The sequence below is a fragment of the Aotus nancymaae genome, unplaced genomic scaffold (assembly GCF_030222135.1).
Source record: "Aotus nancymaae isolate 86718 unplaced genomic scaffold, 86718_ANA_hifiasm-v0.15.2.pri h1tg000049l, whole genome shotgun sequence".
Taxonomy (NCBI): Eukaryota; Metazoa; Chordata; class Mammalia; order Primates; family Aotidae; genus Aotus; species Aotus nancymaae.
This window is the reverse complement of record NW_026988463.1, coordinates 31869227-31889353: the sequence shown is the minus strand read 5'-3', so window position 1 is coordinate 31889353 and position 20127 is coordinate 31869227. Positions and strand designations below refer to the sequence as shown.

The 20127-nt window shown below is 55.6% G+C and overlaps 1 protein-coding gene across 2 annotated transcripts in view; it reads right to left on the bottom strand.

Moving 5' to 3' along the window:
* Positions 1–448: 448 nt before the first annotated feature.
* Positions 449–20127, bottom strand: part of LOC105734018 (gamma-tubulin complex component 2) — a 28042-nt gene continuing 8363 nt past the window's right edge. The window contains exons 5-19 of one of the 2 annotated variants that reach the window (XM_064362770.1): positions 18921–19080; positions 14699–14906; positions 14177–14376; positions 13648–13837; positions 11514–11659; positions 10617–10797; positions 10064–10244; positions 6337–6509; positions 5968–6096; positions 5491–5541; positions 4678–4798; positions 3793–3936; positions 2866–2985; positions 1888–2051; positions 449–722 (exon numbers count right to left, since the gene is read on the bottom strand). In XM_064362770.1, coding sequence (XP_064218840.1) covers positions 587–722; positions 1888–2051; positions 2866–2985; positions 3793–3936; positions 4678–4798; positions 5491–5541; positions 5968–6096; positions 6337–6509; positions 10064–10244; positions 10617–10797; positions 11514–11659; positions 13648–13837; positions 14177–14376; positions 14699–14906; positions 18921–19080 — 2304 coding nt within the window. In that variant the 3' untranslated portion in view covers positions 449–586. The remainder of the gene's footprint in view (positions 723–1887; positions 2052–2865; positions 2986–3792; positions 3937–4677; positions 4799–5490; positions 5542–5967; positions 6097–6336; positions 6510–10063; positions 10245–10616; positions 10798–11513; positions 11660–13647; positions 13838–14176; positions 14377–14698; positions 14907–18920; positions 19081–20127) is intronic. The other variant, XM_012476724.2, reaches the window with a different exon arrangement.

Below are 20127 nucleotides of genomic sequence, written 5' to 3'. Positions count from 1 at the left end.
ACATGGAGCCGGGGAAGTCCTCAGAAGAAATGGAGGTGCGTGGAGCCAGGGAAGTCCTCAGAAGGAATCGGGGGAAAGCCGGGCGAGTCCTCAGAAGGAATGTCGGGGGGAGTGTGGAGCCGGGGGAGTCCTCAGAAGGAACAGGGCTGCCTCCAGAGCCGAAGCAAACCCCAGAGGCCCAGGGTGTTTCTGTGATTCCGGGTTCTGGCCGACCTCAGGGAGCCCAGCCCCAGCTCACCTGGAAGGATGTGGGCAGCAGGCCTAGACCTCACCCCCACGTATCTTTGCTAGGTTCTTGCTTAAACACCACATATTTTCACTTTGAGGCCAAAAACACCCAAAAAGGTCACAGTGTAATTTCAAAAAGGAAACAGATCAGCAAATCCAGGGAGACATCCACCCTGTCTGGGTGGCTCCTGTAAAAAACTCAGCATCCTGAGAAACAAAATGAGCTATGTCAATCATTCTGTTTATATTTAAACTGCAAAGACAGAACACGGAGCATTTCCATTTGAACATTCGGAACCCATTTGCACCACAGCAGCTGCTGATCCCTCACGCCCTTTCTTCCTATCGTGGCCAGGGCTCACTGTGCAGTGACCGCAACCCTGGGTGCAGGAACCGGGGGCCCCCGAGGGACAGGCACTTGGGGGACGACCTTCTGGCTCCTCTCCGCAGACAGGCGCTCCAGGCGCTCCGTGTAGAAGCCGTTGAAGTCGAGCCTGTGTGGAAGGACAGTGGAGCTGGGCGCACACCCCTTCTGCAGGCTCGTGTGGGGCAGCCCTGCCCCAACCAGGGGGAAGGGTTCAGCTACAGAGACCACGGGACACCCTGCAGGGGTGAGGGGGAAGCATGCTCCTAACACTTCAATGGGAAGGTCTCCAGTCCTGCTCAAAGGTGCAAACACCGGTTTCTTCTCTCCTAGCCCTAGCAAGTTGGGGCTCCCATCCCCCCAGCAGGGCCCAGCAATGAGGCTAACATGTCAAGGGCTGGGGGAACCAAGCGGTGGTTCTCAATGCGGGGTGGCCTCAGAAACCCCTGCTCAGGAAATCAGGACGTCTGCGAGGGGGCACAGCGTGGTCCAAAAGCACAAATAGGTGCCTTCCCAAGGATGGCACCACCCCTAACGACAATGCTTCCCCCAGGGACAGCAACCCCCAGGACAGCCCCCCTCAAGGACACACCACACCTCCAAGCACAGCACCACCCAGGACAGCCACCCGCAAGGACACACCACACCTCTGAGCACAGCACTCCCCAGGACAGTCCCCACGCAAGGACACACCACACCTCTGAGCACAGCACCACCCAGGATAGCCCCCTGCAAGGACACACCACACCTCTGAGCACAGCACTCCCGAGGACAGCCCTCTGCAAGGATACACCACACAGGAGAGCACAGCACCCCCCAGGAGAGCCCTCTGCAAGGACACACCACACAGGAGAGCACAGCACCCCAGGCAGCAGACCCACAGGACTGCTGATCATGAGGAAGCTGACAGATCGTGAGGAAGCTGACCCAGGCCAGACCAGCCCCACAGGACACACACAGCCACAGGCGCCAATGGGGCCGCCCAGGCGTCCAGAATGTCATGCCCCAGGGAGAGCAGGGCCAGGCTGACGTCAGGGAGTGGCACATGAGCAGCACCAGGACACAGACCTGCCCCACCTTCTCAACACCAGGTGGGCCAGGGGAGGGTGTGGGGGAGATGAGGCCAGTGTATCCAGCCTGCGTAGTGAGGATGCTGGGCTGGGCCAGGCACTGGGCGAGGGGCAGATGCTGGGTTGGGGGGCAGGTGCTGGGTGGGGCAGGTGTTGGGGGATGGGCAGGCGCTGGGCTGAGCTGGGCTGAACTGGGCAGTGCTGAGCCGGGCGGTGGCCACCCACCTGGAGATGACGCTGGCCATGCCATGCTCACAGTCACTGGTGCTGTAGATGCTCAACCGGGCTAGGAGGTCCAGCAGGTGGGCTGAGAAGTTCTTGTCAAACTTGTTGATGGTGGCCTCGAAGCCGGACATGAGCTGTGCAGCGTCGGGGTGCTCCACCAGGTGCTGGAAACAAAGTGGAGTTGGGCATGTGAGCCATGCCCACCCCCACTTCGGGCCTTCCTGGCTCCACACTGCTCCCAGCGGGCCGATGTCCTTTCCCTTCCTCTTTTCTTAAATAGAAAACATGGGTTCCACAATGTTTTCAGGGGATTAACGGTAAAAAGGACATTGAAAAACATTCCTGTGAAACTGGCACTCAGAGAAACACTCCAGGCCTTGTGAGATGAGGAGGTCAAGGCTCAGACCCCACAAGGCTGTGCCTCGAGCTCTCCTTTGGGGTCAGACCTACAACAACAGGCTTTCCTAGCCACTTCTCAGCAAGGAGGACGAGGCGCCTCTCAGCGTCCCTCACACGCTCCCAAACCCAACTCTGCCAGCTCCAGCTCCAGCGTGTGAACAGGGGACGGCCCACCCCCGCTACGCCACGCTAGAGACAGTCCTGTGGGGCTGTGCCTCCGATGCTTCTGAGGACACACGGCCTGTTGGTGCCTGTTGAGTGCCTGACGGTTCTAACTCAGGACCTGCGAAGAGCAGGGACGGCGGGTGTGGGCCCTGCCCTCGCCAGGCACCTGTGCAGCGCTCGCTCTGAAGATCTTGGTAGCTCCCTGACATCTTCAGAGCGAGCTGAACTGGGAACCACAGAGCTGAGAAAAAGAAAAAAACTCTTGTGGTTGTACTTAGAAGCTAATTTTAAGTTTTTTCTTCAATCTTAGGGGACACAGAAATAAAAGGGGGCAGGTTTGTTCCTTCATCAACACGCTCAGGTTGCCGGCCAGGAGGAATCATCTCTCACTGGCTGACCCTGGAGGCCACGCACCTTCCTGGTGAGCTCCTTCCGCACCCGCTCCTCAGCCCCTGCAGGCGGCCCTGGGATGGTGCCATGCTCCAGCGTCTGCCTACCCAGCTCGCTGTCCAATTTCATGCTCTGTGTAAATTTCTAGGCGGTGCAGAGTCACAAGGAAATGCTTGTTAGTTACAACCACAACGCTTTGCAGAAAACACAAGTCCTGCAGGTACATCACCCACGGCATTTCTGCTGTAGCCTGAGGCTGCAAGAACACGCAAGTGTCTCTCAGAGGCTGCAGGGGAAATGACTTTAGCTGTGCCGACAGAATTCCTGGATCTGCCTTTCACAGTGACCAGCTAATTTTCCTAAGCATAGTTTTCTTGTGTTTCCCTACTTGGGAGCCCGAAGTGGCTCTTAGTGTCAGCAATGGCTCACAGCGCCCGCACCCTCCTCTACCTCCCCACCCGCCCTCCTCCCAACCTTCCCCATGGCACTGCCTAGAGAGCCTGACCCTCAGACCCTCGGGGCCCCACATGCCCCCAGGAGCCCCTTCTGCCACTAGACGCTTGTGTTCCACACCATTGCCAGTGGGTAGCTGCTGGTGATAAGCGCCCGCATGTACTTAATGGAATTAAATAACTCAAGTGCTGAGGAAAAGAGCACGCAAAGCCATCAGAAGAGGCCCAGGACAGAGACCAGCACCATGGAGGCTGAGGGATGGTTCGGAAGGAACACGGCCCTGCCCACGCTGCCGGGGCAGGGGCCCCGGGAGAGAACCAGCTGGCCAGGAAGACCAGGAGCATAAGAAACACTCAGATCCCAGTGGGCTCCTCCACAGACGCAGGGGCAGGAAAAGGTGTAGCGGGCTGCGTGCAGCCACGGTCTGCACACCCATGCCCACACCCCCCATCATGTGCTGCCCATGCCTGCCCCGCCCCCCATGCACCGCCTGCACACCTGCATGCAGTTGGTGAACATGACGCACACGGACATGAGCTTGGAGAAAACCTTCAGCAGCTCGGGGTTGGTGAGCATGCAGTCCTTCAGGCAGGTGTCCAGGAAGCCTGTGTGGTGGCCCAGCACGTCGTCGATGTTGGAGGCCTGTGGGGAATGGCACCGAGCCCCTTCTCAGAAAGACGAGCTCCAGGTGGGCATGTGCTGAGTTGTGGTTTCGCCCACTCCTTTTCACGCACGTCCACCTTTCACATGGCCTTGGGCTTTTAAAGAAAAACTTCCAAATACCACTAAAACAATGACGGGCATAGCTGGTCACTGTGGAAGGCAGGCCTTTCCCCTCCCCCTGCCTCTCCCCTCCCTCTGCCTCTCCCCTCCTCCTCTTCACTCCTCCCCTGCCTCTCCCCTCTCCCCTCCCCTCCCCCTCCCTCCCCTCCCCCTCTTCTCCCCTCCCCATCCCTCTCCCCTCTCCCTTTCCTCTCCGCCCCGCTCGCCCTTCTCTTCCCCCTCCCCAACCTCTCCTCTCCCTGACCCCTCCCCTCGCCCTCCTCTCCCCTCCCCCTCCTCTCCCCTTTCTCTCCTCTCCCCTCCCCCTGCCTCTCCGCCCTCTCCCCTCGCCCTCCTCTTTCCCCTCCCCCACCTCTCCTGTCCCTGACCCCTCCCCTCGCCCCTCCTCTCCCCCACCCCACCTCACTTCTCCCCTACCCTGCCTTTCCCCTTTTCCTCCCCCCTCACTCTCCTCTTTCCCCACTCCACCTCTCCCCTACCCCTCCTTTCCCTTCCCCCTCCTTTCCCCTCCCCCTCCTCTCCCGTAGCCCTCTTCTCCCCTCACCTTATGTGAAAGGAAAACTGCTTTCAAATGTTGTCATCTATGGGGCTAAAACTCACGGATTTCAGGTTTTTCTCCAGGATGTGCCAGGTCGGTTCCATCACTTCGAACATCATGTAGTACTGAATATTCTGGACGAAGTTGAGCATTCGCTGCCGCAGAGTGAAAGCCCCAGCAAACCTGAGGGATGCAGAGGACAGACATGGAGGATGCAGCCCCAACAGCGTCCCCTGGAAGTGGCTGTGCCCTCTGCAGAGCAGGCACCCTCCCAGCACGTGGGATGCTCAGGACTGCTGCAAAACCTGTCACCCTCTACCAGCCCCGTGGTGGAGACTGGGAAACGGGCTCCTCGGTGAATGTACCCCTTGGAGCCCCGGGAGCCCACAACAGGAGGAGCTACACAGCAGCGGCACATTTGTGCTTCACGATCGAGATGAGATTTTTCTTCTAATTTTTTTTTTCAAGAGACAGGGTCTCCCTGCAGCTCACGCTGCAGTGTAGTGGCATGATCTTGGCTCACTGCAACCTTGACCTTCTGAGCTCAAACAACCCTCCCACATCAGCCTCCTGAATCACTGGAACTATAGCCATTCCCGGCTAATTAAAACAATTTTTTTTTAAGAGATAAGGTCTCATTACATTGTCCAGGTTGGTCTTGAACTTCTGGGCTCCAGCAATCCTCCCACCTCGGCTTCCCAAAGTGCTGGGATTACAGATAAGCCACCACACCCGACAGGACAAATTCTAAGGCAGCTCTGCCATCAACCCCTTTTTTCAACACCCTAGAGCCACAGACTGGCTGGAAAGCACCTCTAATCCCAGCACAATGTGGCTGCCTGCCCTCAGGAGGGGCTCTCGTCCTGCACACAGACCTGGGCAGGCTGCGAAGGCTGAGGGACAGAGCCAGCATCACCATGCAGCCCCTAGACAGGAAAATGAAGCATGATGGATCTAAAGCTACAAAGGTGCATGTCCAGATGGCACTTCCAGAACCCTAAAAAGCACAACTGTCTACCCACAGGGTGCACGGGGGTGGAGGGCAGAGGAAGAAACCCCCACTTAGCGGAACTGTCTACCTGCAGGGCACACGGGGGTGGGGGGCAGAGGAGAAACCCCCACTTGGTGGAACTGTCTACCTGCAGGTCGCGCGGGGGTGGGGGGCAGAGGAGAAACCCCCACTTAGTGGAACTGTCTACCTGCAGGGTACACGGGTGGGGGAGCACAGGAGGAACTGTCTACCTGCAGGGCCTACAGGGGTTGGGGGGTGGGTAGGCAGAGGAGGAATCCCCCACTTGGTGGAACTGTCTACCTGCAGGGCACACGGGGGGTGGGGCAGAGGAGGAACGCACCACTTGGCGGAGTGCAGCGAGTGCTGCTTGGCGGTTTTGTTGCTGATCCAGACGCTGCAGAGCTGCCGCTCCACGTGCTTGCAGTAGAACATGTGCCTGAAGAGCATCTGGTAGCGAGTGAGGGCTTTCCTGCAAGAGAGGTGGCAGCACCTCAGGCGTGGGCCTCCGTGGCCGGCGTCGTGGATGTGGCGCCCATGCCCCACAATCTACATGGTGGCCCCCGGGCAGCCTGTGAATCCCGCAGACACTGAAGGCCAGGGAGAGCCGCCTTGGGTCCTCTGTGGGACGAGGTGGCCACTGCATGGCACAGTTCTCCCGTCTGCCAAACCTGAATGAAGGGCTGGCATTGCCCAGGTGGCCGGCCTGCACCTGTTAATGATGAGTGAAAGGGGCCATTTGACGATGTAGTCGAAAGAGAAGGCCTCCAGGCCGCTCAGCGTCAGCTCAGTGGGGTCGGCCTGGGCCATCGCCTTCTCCTGCTTGGTCTCGATGGCCAGAACGCGCAGGAGCTGAGTGATGAGGTCATGAGGCATCAGGTCAATCTTGGGGAAAGGAAATGAAACAAAGCATGTTTTAGAGAAAACACCGAAAGTCCAGCCCCAACCCCCACTGGTCCACGCTCACAGACCCAGCGCTGCGTCAGGTTCTCTAAATTCCGATTCTGTGTGGGTAACCCCCCATATAGGCACCGAGGAATGAGAGCTAAGCAGAACTCTGGCACAGTTAGGGCTTGAGGAATATCTCACTTTATAGTGTTACTACTCAGCTATTTCCTTTTATATAATCCTTTACATAATCATATATTAGTTTATAGAATTAGGGCTTGAAAAATCCCTTTATCTAATCCTCTATACATAATCATATAATAGTTGATAGTATGAGTGCCTAAAGAATATTTCCCTATATATATACCTATAATTATATCTTAGTTCATAATATGAGGAATGCCTAGAGTGGAAACAGTACAGAGCATGAATTAAGGAATAAGCAGCTTATAATCGGAGGAATGCCTAGAGCAGACAGAGTGCAGAGCATGATTTAAGGGAAAACAGTTATACCAGGACAAGAATCTGTGGCCCAGGTGGCAGCATTCAATATCGTAAAGATACCCGCTGTATGGCAGGCTTGGGGCAAGAGCCACTCCTCCTGATAAAGGAGTTGTAGGATCTTGCTCCAGTTCTTGTGGAAGCCTGCCCTCAGACCGGCAATCCACCTTGGTAACTGTGAACTTTATCAGCTCTTGCTACTGTGCTCGAAAAGAATCTTCCCAAAGAACTCATCGAAAGCTGCCAGAAGGTGGCAGTAACCTTGACAGCTCTGTCACTGCTATGTGACTTAAAGCATCCTCCTATAAATCTTCTTAGTAGTTTGCCCATAGATAGAGGTATTGCACACCACAGCCTCTTCACTGCACATGGCCCACCTTCAAAGCCTCAGTGACCTAATGGGGGTGGACCCCTTACTGCACACAGCCCTTGCCTTTATGGGAATGGGCCCCTTGTTGCGCACTGTCCACCTCCCGGCCTAGGTGACCTAATGGGGGTGGATCCCATGTTTTATTGCTCTTGACCCTATCACTATCCTTAAAGATAACTTCACTCACTGCCCTGCCCCCTAACCTATACACAATAAATACTCATGCTTCTGGACATTCAGGGCCTCACCTGACTCCGCTTATAGGCAGCGTGGCCCCCCGAGCCCAGCTGCGATTTCCTTGTACTTCTGTGTCCTGTCTCTTTATTTCTTGGATCCTGCGTCTCAGCACAGCATAAGGCTCACCCCACGACCCTGTGGGGCCCTCAGCCCTACATTCTGAACATCAGAGGCTGGCTTTTAGAAAACCCAAACATCTACCGATAAATCCTAATTCAAAACTGAACCACTTCCCATCAAAACAAAATAAGAAAAATTCTGATGAATTACTTTGTAAATAGCCACTGCTGCCATGGATGGTGTAAGGGAAAACCATTAGGGACGGTCAGAGGAAACTGAAGGCCTTGGGATGGAAACCTTCATGCCATGACAAGCACCAGGCGCAGGTTAAAAATGAAGCGTATTTGATGAAGGATATGATGGTTACTACGGGCAAATAATACTGTCCTCACATTATTACTCAAGTACTTATTAAGTTCCAACTACCTGCGACAGTGTTCCCGTAAAACCACCACAGAGAGACAGGACAGCAAAGGAAGGGCAGAGAATAAAGGAAGAAAGCGAGCAGCAGACAGATGAAACGCTCACCGCCACGAACACAGACGTGAACACTGATGCCATTTCTCCCACCCATCAGAGCAACCAAGAGGCTTCTGCAGGTGTGCACACAGCAGCCCCAGCTGTGTGGTCCGGAGTCCTGAAATGTACTCCAGTGAGGTCAGCCTCGGTGTGTTCTGACTCAACAATTTCACTACCAGGAATTTTTCCTACAAAAATATTCCTGCTCCTAACAATAGATCCCAAAATATCTGAAGCAAGAACAGGCAGAATTACAAGGAGAAAGACAGTTCTGCAGTGACAGGGGACTGCAGTGCCCGACTTCTAACCACCAGACAGAAGATAGGTGAGGAAAGACAGGGCCTCAGCACCCCAGCCCTCAGCCCCCACCTGCAGCTGAAGGCACATTCTCCTCCCATGCACACAGAACACTCTCCAGGATGAATGTGGGGCCACTAAACAAATCAATATATTCACAAAACTCAAATCACACAAAGTCCATTCTCTAACTACAACGAGATGAAGTTAGACACAAGTAACAGAAGGAAAACCAGAAAATTAACAAACACAGGGAAGTTAATCATAAACCATTCACGAGGTATCAGAAACACCTCCAGACACACGGAAATGCAAATGCTGGGGGCATCGAAGGCTGAGCTGGGCGGGGTGTTTATGGCTGTAAATTAACTTTGCTAATTGAGAAAGCAGCAAAAAGAAGAGCACACTAAACCCCTAAGCAGCACACAGGAGTAACGAAGATGAGAGAAGAGAGAAACCAAACAGAGAAATAGTCAACAAACCCAAGAGTTGGTTCTGTGAAAAGATGAATGAAATCGACAAATTTCTAGCTACATCAGCCAAGAAAAATCAAAAGACTCAAATTACTAAAATCAGAAAAAGAAGGGCTATAACTACCCATCTCACAGAAATAAAAAGCAGATACTCGAACTCCATGAACTGTGCACCAGAAGAGAAGGGAGATGGGCGCCGAGACTGGAGGGGGACGGAGCAGACCCATGGTCAGCAAGGGACCCAGTCCATCTCAAAAGCCTCCAACAGAGACTAGCCCAGGCCTGAGGGCTCCCAGACAAATCTGCCAAACATTCAAAGAATCAACACGCTCCTGGGGAGGCCCAGGTAGAAGAATCACTTGAGCCCAGGGGTTCAACCAGCCTGGACAACATAGTGAGACCCCCATCTCTATTAAAAATAAAAAATAAAAAAAAAAAAAACAGAAAAAATATATATATTGCCGGGCACGGTGGCTCACACCTGCAATCCCAGCATTTTGGGAGGCCAAGGTGAGTAGATCACCTGAGGTCAGGAGTTCAAGACCAGCCTGGCCAACATAGCAGAACTCCATCTCTACTAAAAATACAAAAAATTAGCTGGGCCTGGTGGTGGGCGCCTGTAATCCTAACTACTCGGGAGGCTGAGCCAGAGAACCGCCAGAACCCAGGAGGCGGACGTTGCAGTGAGTGGAGATTGCGCCATTGCACTCTAGCCTAGGCAACAAGAATGAAGCTCTGTCTCAAAAACAAACAAACAAAAACAAAAAGCATTAACACCACTCCTGAAACCCTTTCAAAAAACAGGTGGAGGGACACATCCAAACTCATTCCAGAAGGCAGCAAAGCCTGACACCCAGGCCAGACAAGGGCACTGCAAGAAAACCCGAAACCCCGCCCCTCGTGGGCACAGGCGCAAAGACCCCCGGAGACCCCGGCAAGCCAGCCCCCGCAGCAGAGAGTGAAGGAAACAGACCCTGCGGTCGCCTCGACTGAGTGCGGGTGGGGGAGGGGCACAGGGCTGGGCTGGGCTCTCCTCTCCTCCCAGCCCCTCCAAAGTCCCTGCAGCAGGGGGCAGCCCCTGGCATGCCACCCACCTTGAGGTCATCCTTAAAGGGGTCGGTGTTGGCCGTGCTCATGCGCAGCGCCAGCTCCAGCAGCGCCTCCAGGCGGGGGGGCGTGATGTCCTCCACCGGCTTCCGGAGCTCCTCCTCGGTGAGGTCCATGAAGTGCACGAAGAAGTCCCCCTGGTCCATGAGGAAGTAGCGCTTGATGGACCTGCGCCAGGGAGTAGGTGTGAGCACGTCCCCCAGCCCGCAGGTGCTCACCACAGCATCACGGTAAAACGAGCTAAGCGCTTGGCTCTCAGGCAGGGGCTCTAAAACCACTGTGCAGGCTGTGGCAGGAGGAGCCGAGAAGGGGAGGGTGGGCCCTGGGCAGGGAGGGGAGAGGGAGCCCCTGGACAAGGTGACCCGGGGCCTACACCGCCCACGGCGTGTGCCAGGCCCTCAAGCTAGAGACCATCTGGCAGTGCCCACTTTCAAAACGACAAGGCAGAGCTGCCAGAAGGAACCTAGCGATCTCAGCACCACGTCCCGCAGACTCTGGTTTCAGAGGGAGGCAGGTGCCCACACTGGGACAGAGAACCACCTGAGGTGTGCTACCAGCTCCTTCTCCTCCATCAGAAAGTCCAGCAGCACCTTGCTGGCGTAGTTAAACGCCTTCTCGATCTGCTCCACGTACGCCCGCTCTTTTAACGTGTAGATGATCTCTTTAGCCACTGGGCAGGTGACGTCGTGGCCACACTCTCTGACCACGTTTAGATATTTGCCTGAGAAGGGATGGAAGAAAGCAAATTCAAAATCTCAGGCCCCAGCCGTCTTCGTCTAAACAGGAGGCGGCATACTGGAAACAGAACAGGCTGCATAAGGCAGCTCGACGTCCTGGCTTCTTTCCAGCCAACTGCTGCCAGCAGCTACAGACCGAGGTGGTGGCCTCAGGGCTCTGCCGTGGCTCTGCACATCTGGAATTTTCTAACCAAGGGCAGAGAACTAATTTCAAAAAGGCGTTATGAGAACCAGAGGGCTAATCGCTTCCCACCCCTTTCGTGACGGCCCGAAGTGCCAAGCCTAAGTCCCCACACCGCTGCCCCGTGTCTGCGTTAGGCCCTAACCTGTGTGGTCAGAGAGTGAAAACACTGCCGGCCAGCAGGTGTGAGTGCTTGACAGTTTCTCCCATCATGCTGATGGAGTTTTAAAAACCAGAAACGAAACATAGAGAAGGCACTTGTGAGAGAGCCTCCTAGGGTCAGGGACAAAACAGCAACCTGATGAAAATCTGGCAACAGAGACCATCTCAAGGCCCAACTCAGCACGCAGCGCACAGCCCAGCTCAAGAGCCAGATGTAACCTCTGCCCCGTATTCACATACACCTAGGCTCCAGGCGCCCACCGGGTGAGGCGCAGGTTCCCGGGGGAGGGCTTGGGCTGCAGGAGACTCTCCAGGCAGTTATGCCACGCCCCCCACACCTGCCCATGCGTACGGCACCTGTGCTGAGGATTTTGTCCGCCATCTTCTGCAGGAAGGACGGGATCTGCGGCTGCACGATGGTGTACCGCTGGTCCCAGTACTTGTCGTTGTAATCCTCCTGGATTCGCTCTTTCCGCAGCTCGTGCTCCTCAACCATAAACTCGCTAAAACCACAGAGCAAGCAAGGGCGCTCGAGAGTCAGGCAGAAGACACACTTCTCCAGGCCGGCAGCACGGAGGGACAGCCCTGAGAGAGGCCCGCAGACTTCCAAACAGCCTTCCACGGGGGCCACACCTAACCTGCCACAGCCACTTCTCAACTGTGGGCTCAAACAAATCTACGAACCTCACTCTGGAGTATTAACGTCGGTTCAGGGAGACTATGGGGTCCGCGGGGAGTATTAACGTGGGTTCGGGAAAACCGTGGGGTCTGCGGGGAATATTAACCTGGGTTCCGGGAGACAGCGGGGTCCGCGGGGAGTATTAATCTGGGTTCGGGGAGACTGCGGGGTCCACCGGGAGTACTAACCTGGGTTCGGGGAGACCGCGGGGTCCGCGGGGAGTACTAACCTGGGTTCGGGGAGACCGCGGGGTCCGCGGGGAGTATTAACCTGGGTTCGGGGAGACCGTGGGGTCCGCGGGGAGTATTAACCTGGGTTCGGGGAGACCGTGGGGTCCGCGGGGAGTATTAACCTGGGTTCGGGGAGACCGTGGGGTCCGCGGGGAGTATTAACGTGGGTTCTGGGAGACCGTGGGGTCCGCAGGGAGTATAAACCTGGGTTCAGGGAGACCGTGGGGTCCACGGGGAGTATTAATGTGGGTTCTGGGAGACCGTGGGGTCCGCAGGGAGTATAAACCTGGGTTCATGGAGACTGTGGAGTCCGCGGGGAGTATTAACGTGGGTTCTGGGAGACTGTGAGGTCCGTGGGGAGTATAAACCTGGGTTCAGGGAGAATGTGGGGTCTATGGGGCTGGGTGGGAAATTGATTTGTCTTTATCTGCACCCGCCTCTTTTTTGAATTTAGCATTTCCTTCCATGATGAATCCAGGCACTAAAATGATGCTTGTGGGGCAGACACCAACAGAAAGCAGACGCTTGCCTGCACGTCGCCATCGGAACAACTTCAAATGTCATTTAGCACGTCAAGTGTGAAGCTGCTTTCTTTGCTAGGCCCATTATACCAGATTTTACTTGGTCCATCAGTAAACAAATACTTATTTTCATATCACAAATGCATCTTTTCAAAATATTTCAACAACCGTTATCTTAACATAATAGACTATAGTAAAATTCTTTGCAAACAAACATGTTTTTATGAATTTAAATATATGTCACTGTAGAGAAGCTGACAGACCCCACCAGTTCAGGAGGTTCTTGCACCAAGCTGGCTGAAAGGCCTAACAAAGGCATTTCATGTCCTGCACACAAAGAGGAAGGCCCTAGGAAGGCCCTAAGCAGCTGGGCCATCCCTAGCCTGGCCGCCTGGGCCACAGGTGCACGTCTGCCCAGTGTGTGCTTTCCCGAGACCACAAGCGAAGCAAGTCTCTGCCCCCAGAGAGGGCAGCACACGCCCTCCGTGTCCCCCATGGCCCTAACTATACAGGAGAGGGCAGCATGTGCCCTCCATGTCCCCCGTGTCCTCAGGAGCCCTACCTGTATAGGAGAGGGCAGCACGTGCCCGTTTCTCCCATAGCCCGACGTGTATGAGAGAGGGCAGCACACACCCTCCATGTCCCCAGGAGCCCTACCCGCATAGGAGAGGGCAGCACACACCCCTCCATGTCCCCAGGAGCCCTACCCGTATGGGAGAGAGCAGCACACACCCCTCCATGTCCCCAGGAGCCCTACCCGTATGGGAGAGGGCAGCAAGCACTCTCCATGTCCCCAGGAGCCCTACCCATATAGGAGAGGGCAGCACACACCCTCCATGTCTCCAGGAGCCCTACCCATATGGGAGAGGGCAGCACACACCCCTCCATGTCTCCAGGAGCCCTACCCGTATGGGAGAGGGCAGCAAGCACTCTCCGTGTCCCCAGGAGCCCTACCTGTATGGGAGAGGGCAGCACGCACCCTCCGTGTCTCCCGTGTTCCCGGGAGCCCTACCCGTATGGGAAAGGGCAGAATGCGCCCTCCATATCCCCGGGAGACCTACCTGTACGGGTCATGGATGATGCCCCTGTAGATCCACTTCTCCAGAACCTCGAAGTAGGGAGCACTGGCCGCCTTGGTCAGGTACAGGCACAGCTCCTGCGCCTGGCTGTCCCCCGTGTAGCTGAAGCTCCTGTCGTGAAGCAGGCTTAGCGTGGACCCCCCAAGACACTCGCCTTTGTCCACCGAGGTGGCTGCGGGGAGAAGAGAGCTCACTGCTGAGAGAAGCACACGCTCAGACTGCCAACGACCCTGCTGGGGCCTCCCATGCTTCTCCAGCCTTCTCACTGGGACGGTGCTGTGTGTGTGGGATGTGTACAAACTGCAAGGTTGGAGCTGCTGATGAAAGCTGACCAGTAAGAGCTCCCAGGGTTTTCTTCTCGCAAATAATAACACATGGAGCCACATGGGCTTTGGCTGCATGCCCCTGGCCTGGGTGGCGGCTCCCCACCCCAGCAGAGTCTCTCTGCATGCTGGGTGCTGCATTGTGACATCTGCCACCCACTGCCCCACTCTCCCCAGCAGGCACGCACCAAGGGAGGCGAGGATGTCCATGGTGCGCATGGCCGGCTGGATGTAGAACCAGAGCTTCTGCAGCGACAGGAGGCCCTGCCTGTGCAGCTGCTCCAGCTGTGACACCAGGATCAGGTGCTCCTTGACCAGGGTGCGCATGGCGGCCGCCAGGGCGTGGTTCACCTGCCCATACTCAAAGGAAGACTTCTCTTCGATGAACCTATGAGAAGAGCTGTTAACTTCCTCAAAAAGGCAAGCTGCATCCAGATAAAAGGTCAGATATTCTGAGTTTCATCCCTACACAGGAAGTAAATGACTCACTCGAATCCCAAATCCCAGAGGGGAACTTTTGCCCCTAGGAGGAGATGAGTCAGGACCCCGGGCGGTGACTCAGACCCTCCAAAGCTGAGTCGGTCATGGAGCTGTCCCCAAGGTGGGGGATCTCTTTAGAAGGGATGCAGATGTCTCCATGGTCATCAGGATGGGACCTAACCCCTCCCTCACAACAGTGTAAGCCCCCATGTTCTGCGCCCAGTGCCCACCTGGTCACGGTGGAGTAGCTGGCAGCCACCGGCAGGATCCTGTTCACCAGCTCCCTGATGGACAGGTCCAGGTTGGGGTCCACGAGGAAGGTCCGGCTCTGCCTCCCAGCCAGGGGCTGAGCAGCGACGTGCCTCCCGTCCACACCCACCAGCACATACAGCAGGTCCTCCACCACGGCTGACTCCTGTGAAGCCAGGGGCAGCGTGCCTGCGGGCACAGACAGCGCTGTGGTTCCTTGGCCCCCACCCCCACCCCCCACAGCCACTGTGCCCTCATCCTCAGTCAGTCTCACTCTTGCTCATTGTTGTAACACCCCGACTGACTGTTTATGGGAATGAAGGGTCAGCCACTGCGTTTGGCTCTGACTGACCCACTGGGGAGCTCAGTGGTTGGCTGAGTTCCACCCACTGAGGGTCGGGGCTGGCCTGGGAGATGCGGTGACTCACGTCAGGTCTCACCGCATGGGACTCCAAGATGCTCACACACGTGCCTGACATTTGAAAAGATGAAGTTCAGAGTCTAAAAATCAACTCCAGCAGAGGCTGTACTTTCAGCATTTGTAAGTACAACTTGGTGAGTCTGGGTTACTCTGGGACAAAAAAAAAACCAACGTTGTCTTTGAAAAGCTATCATTTAAACGTTAGAAAACTGATCATTTCTACCCACATGTGAGATGGCTGCAGGATGGACAGCTACGTCTCCTCATGACCACCCAAGCGAACCTCAAGGACGGCCACAGGCCATCCAGCCACCAAACCATCACGTCCCAGGTGGGTCCGTAGCTCTCAGTCCACAGCGGGGGGAAGCAGCGTGTTGAAACGGTCCCCACTGGGCCTGACAGGGCCCCGGTGCCAGCCAGACTGCACCAAAACCAGGTCCTGGCAGCTGAGAACGGCTCTGCAGAGCACACTTCCAGTTTACAAGACGGCTCTGTCGGCCTCACACGTCTGTGACTGCAGGCCCTGCGGCTCCGAGCGCAGCTGCAAGCAGCACCAGCATGAGTCCTTCAGCAACAGCCGCAATCACGGTGCAGATCCACAGTTTGCTTCCCTTTGTTTTTGAGACAAATCTTGCTCTGTCACCCAGGATGGAGTGCGGTGGTGCGATCTCAGCTCACTGCAGCCTTGACCACTCAGGCTCAAGCGATCTTCCCTTCTCTGCTCCCTCAGAGCTGGGACCGCAGGTGTGTGCCATCATTCCTGGCCAATTTTTAAATCTTTTGTAGAGGTGGGGTCTTGCCATGTTGCCCAGGTTGGCAGATCTACACTTCTCAACTTCAAGTTCCTTTTCTTTCCGGGTACTCCAGTGGCCTGTTCAGGAGGACCCACAAAACCAAGCCTCCAACATCTGCCTGCCATTCCTAAAGCAGTGGGTGTGGCCTTCTCAGGAGGACCCACAAAACCAGGCCTCCAGTGTCTGCCATTCCTAAAGCAGTGGGTGTGGCTTGGCCTTTCCTGAACAGCAAGGGCATCTTCCAGGAACTGCCTCTGACTCTGCATTGCTGACTTTCCACCATGTTGGCCTCATTCATCCACAGCCATGAAGTCTTGGCCAATACCCTTGTGGGGAGAAGCCTCACAGTGGGGTGGAGGTGCAGTGCTGAGCCAGCCGCCTGACTGTGGAGGGACCTCAAGAGTTGCTTCAGGCCGGGCACGGTGGCTCACACCTGTAATCCCATCACTTTAGGAGGCCAAGGTGGACAGATCACTTGACTCCAGGAGTTCGAGACCAGCCTGGGCAACATGGAGAATCCCTGTCTCTACTAAAAATACAAAAATTAGCTGCATGTGATGATGCACACTTGCAGTCCCAGCTACTCAGGAGGCTGAGGTGGGAAGATCACCTGAGCTCAGGAGGTTCAGGCTACAGTGAGCTGAGATCATGCCACTGCACTTCAGCCTAGGCAAAGGAGTGACATCCTATCTCAAAAAAAAAAAAAAAAGAAAAGTCAGTTGCTTCAGGTCCCCAGTAACCAACATGCTCAGTGCCATCTGGACACCCACGATGCTTGCCAATCACTGCATCCAAAAGACCACCAACCACTGGATCCTCCATGCCGGCATGGGGAAAAGGCAGCACAGACCTGGAAACAGCTTTGCATGCTGCATGGGAGGGGCACTGCCGTGGCGGCGCTGGCCAGGGGGATGCCCACACAGTATGTGCAGAGGCACAGCAGGAACGTGGAGAGCTGGCAGCTGCCTCATGCCCACAAGGTTCTGGTGCTTTCCAAGGCACCTGTCCTATCACACAGAGACGCTGGCCAAATCGTGGGGTGAGGGGCTGGACAGTCCCCCATGGGAACGCCACGGTGAGCTCCATTCTCAACTCTGCACAGGCGGCACCAGGAAATAGGGACGACGCGGACAAAGGGAGGCGAGGCAGGCTGGACCTGCGGCACGTGGCCATGGGAGGGAGGTGGGGTGAGACCGCCCCTTTCCTGGGATGCTGAGTGTGCCGAGGGCACCCACACCCTGACCTGAGCCAGCTGCAGGGTTCACAGCCGTGTCTCACACACTTGCTTCCAATCACCGCCATGCTCAGAGCTGCCCCAAGGCGCCACAGCATTACTGGACGGTGCATTCCTCTGTTGTACAACCCCTTCCTTGAATGGGGAAACATGGGGAAAAAGCCTCCTACACGAACACCCCCTCAGTGCTTCCTGCCCTAAAAAGCTGGCTCCGCCGAGCTCCAATGCTGGGACCCCAGGCGCCAGGGCCCCGAACTTCCTTCTCTGAAGCCTGCCTGGGCATCATCAGGAGCTCTCAGAAGTCCACCACTGCCCTGGCAGCCCACTGAATATCCACTAAGGGAGCAGCTCTCTCTCCCTAACAGTCTTCACGGTTGGGTTTTCACAGTTGGATTATTACTGAAAACACACTGCACAAAGCAGACTGTTTTGTTCTGTTTTGAAACAGAGTCTCACTCTGCTGCCAAGGCTGCAGTGTAGCGGCACGATCACAGGCACCGCAGCCTCGACCTCCCAGGCTCAAGCGATCCTTCCACCTCAGCCTCCTGAGTAGCTGGAAAGACAGGTGTGCACCACTACTCAGCTAATTTTTGTATTTTTTGTAGGGACTGAGTCTCACCATGTTGCCCAGTCTGCTCTCCAATTTCCGGGCCCAAGTAATCTGCCCACCTCAGCCTAAGTGCTGGTATTATAGGTGTGAGCCACCGTGCCTGGCCAAAGTAGACTGTTTTCTATACTTTTCATTAACTTACAGCAGGCTTCTGTTTGCTTGGGGATGAGGAAAACAGGTGGATTTCACATCACCATTCTCCAGGGTTTCTAGTAAAGGCAAGAGTTGGCCTCTCTCTGGCTACACAGCAGAGCCACGTGAGTAGTGGGGATGTAGACCGTACTCCACGCTGCCTCCTGAGTTTGGACTAACAGGGACGAGGCAAGACAAGCAGGTTTGCTCTGTCCTTAGTTTGTGAAATCTCATTTTCCAATCTAAAAACGTACTTGACCAGGCGTGGTGGCTCACACCTGTAATCCCAGCACTTTGGGAGGCCAAGGTGGGCAGATCACCAGAGGTCAGGAGTTCTAGACCAGCTTGGCCAACATGGGAAAACCCTGTCTCTACTAAAAATATAAAAATTAGCTGGGCATGGTGGCACCTGCAGTCCCAGCTACTCGGGAGGCTGAGACAGGACACTCACTCGAACCTGGGAGGTGGAGGCTGCAGTGAGCTGAGATCACACCACTGCACTCCAACCTGGGTGACACAGCAAGACTCCATCTCAAAAAAATAAAAAATAAAAATAAAAAAGCATTCATGAATTGTGACAGACGAACACATCCCAGGTCCCCAACAGCCTGTCCTGAAATGACTGTGTGGTCTCACCTGCATCTTGTTTATGAGAGCACTACCTTTAAGAGACCTCCAAGAACCGTAACGGAACCTACCGGAGGCAAAATTAGTGCTACACACAGTTCTGGTGCCTGCGAGTCTGCACCAGGGCACCAGGGCACCAGGATGCCGGTTGGGGAGGGGCCGGCTGCAGGCTGTCCCGCAGCTCAGCTCACAGCTCCAGCAGGAGGGACAGGAGAAGAACCTCCAGGATGCTGGTGAGCCACTCTCTGCTGCCACCCTGGGATGGGAACGCGGAGGCAGTGGCCAGTCAGAGTGGAGCCTCAGGACCTGAGGAAGGGCAGGCCCAGGGGAGGGCTGGGCTGCAGTGTCTTGCCAGGCAGAGGCCAGAAAGAAACGCATCACATACCTATCGGCAAAGCCGTGTCGGTGCTCATGCCGGAGCCAATCAGGAAATCTCCTATCAGTGCAGGTCTCTCATACACCCACGCTGGGAAGACGGGGAGGTGCTGGCCTGAATTGTTTTTGTTCTGCTTGTCTCGAAGCATCTTTCTTTTAAGTTCCAGAGACTACCAAAGATGTTTTTAAAAACAAAACCAGAAAGGTACACTTTAGTGCCAACACTCAACTAAGACACCCGCAGAAACTATTATCTTTGCAAAGATGATAAAGACTCAACCACATAGAAATGAAGTGCACCTCAGCACGCCTGCCACAGCGTGAGGGGCTGGGGAACAGGGCAGACAGGAGTCCTAGCCCTTCTTCTCAGGGGTCCAGGTCCAGCAAAGGGCCCCCGAGAACCATGAGCACCAGCAGGGGAAACCGTGGGAGAGGCTGCACCCTGGCACAGAGCAGCTGTTTCAGAGAAGGGCACCCTGTGAACAATCAGAATTGCTTCTTCCTGGCAATGACTACCTTTGCTGGGTGAAGACAGGCTTCAGCAACAGACAAGCATCCTCACCCTTCCGGACAAGGACCCCAGGAAGGGTTGAGGCAGCAGTGCCATGACAGGGTGGCTCCTGACGTGGTCAGAGCACCCGCCCTCCTGTACCAGTGGCCGCCAGAGGCTGACGAGGCCGGCCAGGGCTGGCCCAGCTTTCGGAAGCACCGACTCCCACGCAGGGCGGGTCAGGGACAGCAGCCAGTGCAAACCGTCTCTGTACTTGGTAGTAAGACCCAGTCTCCTTACATGCCACACAGGGAGAGCAGTGCCAGGGCTGAGGGAGACGTGGACAGAGGCCTGGCATCACATCCGGCACAGAATGTGCCCAGGAACTGGCCGGGTCCTTTGGAGCCGCTGCACTCGACACACGCCTGGCAAGGCCAGGAAGCCTCAAGGACGCAGCTCTGCAGGAAGTTTAAAGGCCACAAAGGCAGAAACGTGGCAGCTCCAAGCAGACAGACTGGGAGATGACTTACATCAAAAGACCAGGGTAGGACAGAAAATCAAAACCAAGAGCGGGTAGTAAATACAGATGGAGTAACAAAAATGGTTCTTTCAAGAGTCTTGAAAATATAATCATCTGAAAGCATCTCCTCAAAATTGTCAAAAATTAGAGGCATGAATGGGGAGTCAGGACTGGGCAGGGTCAGAGCCACACAGCCACCTGCAGCAT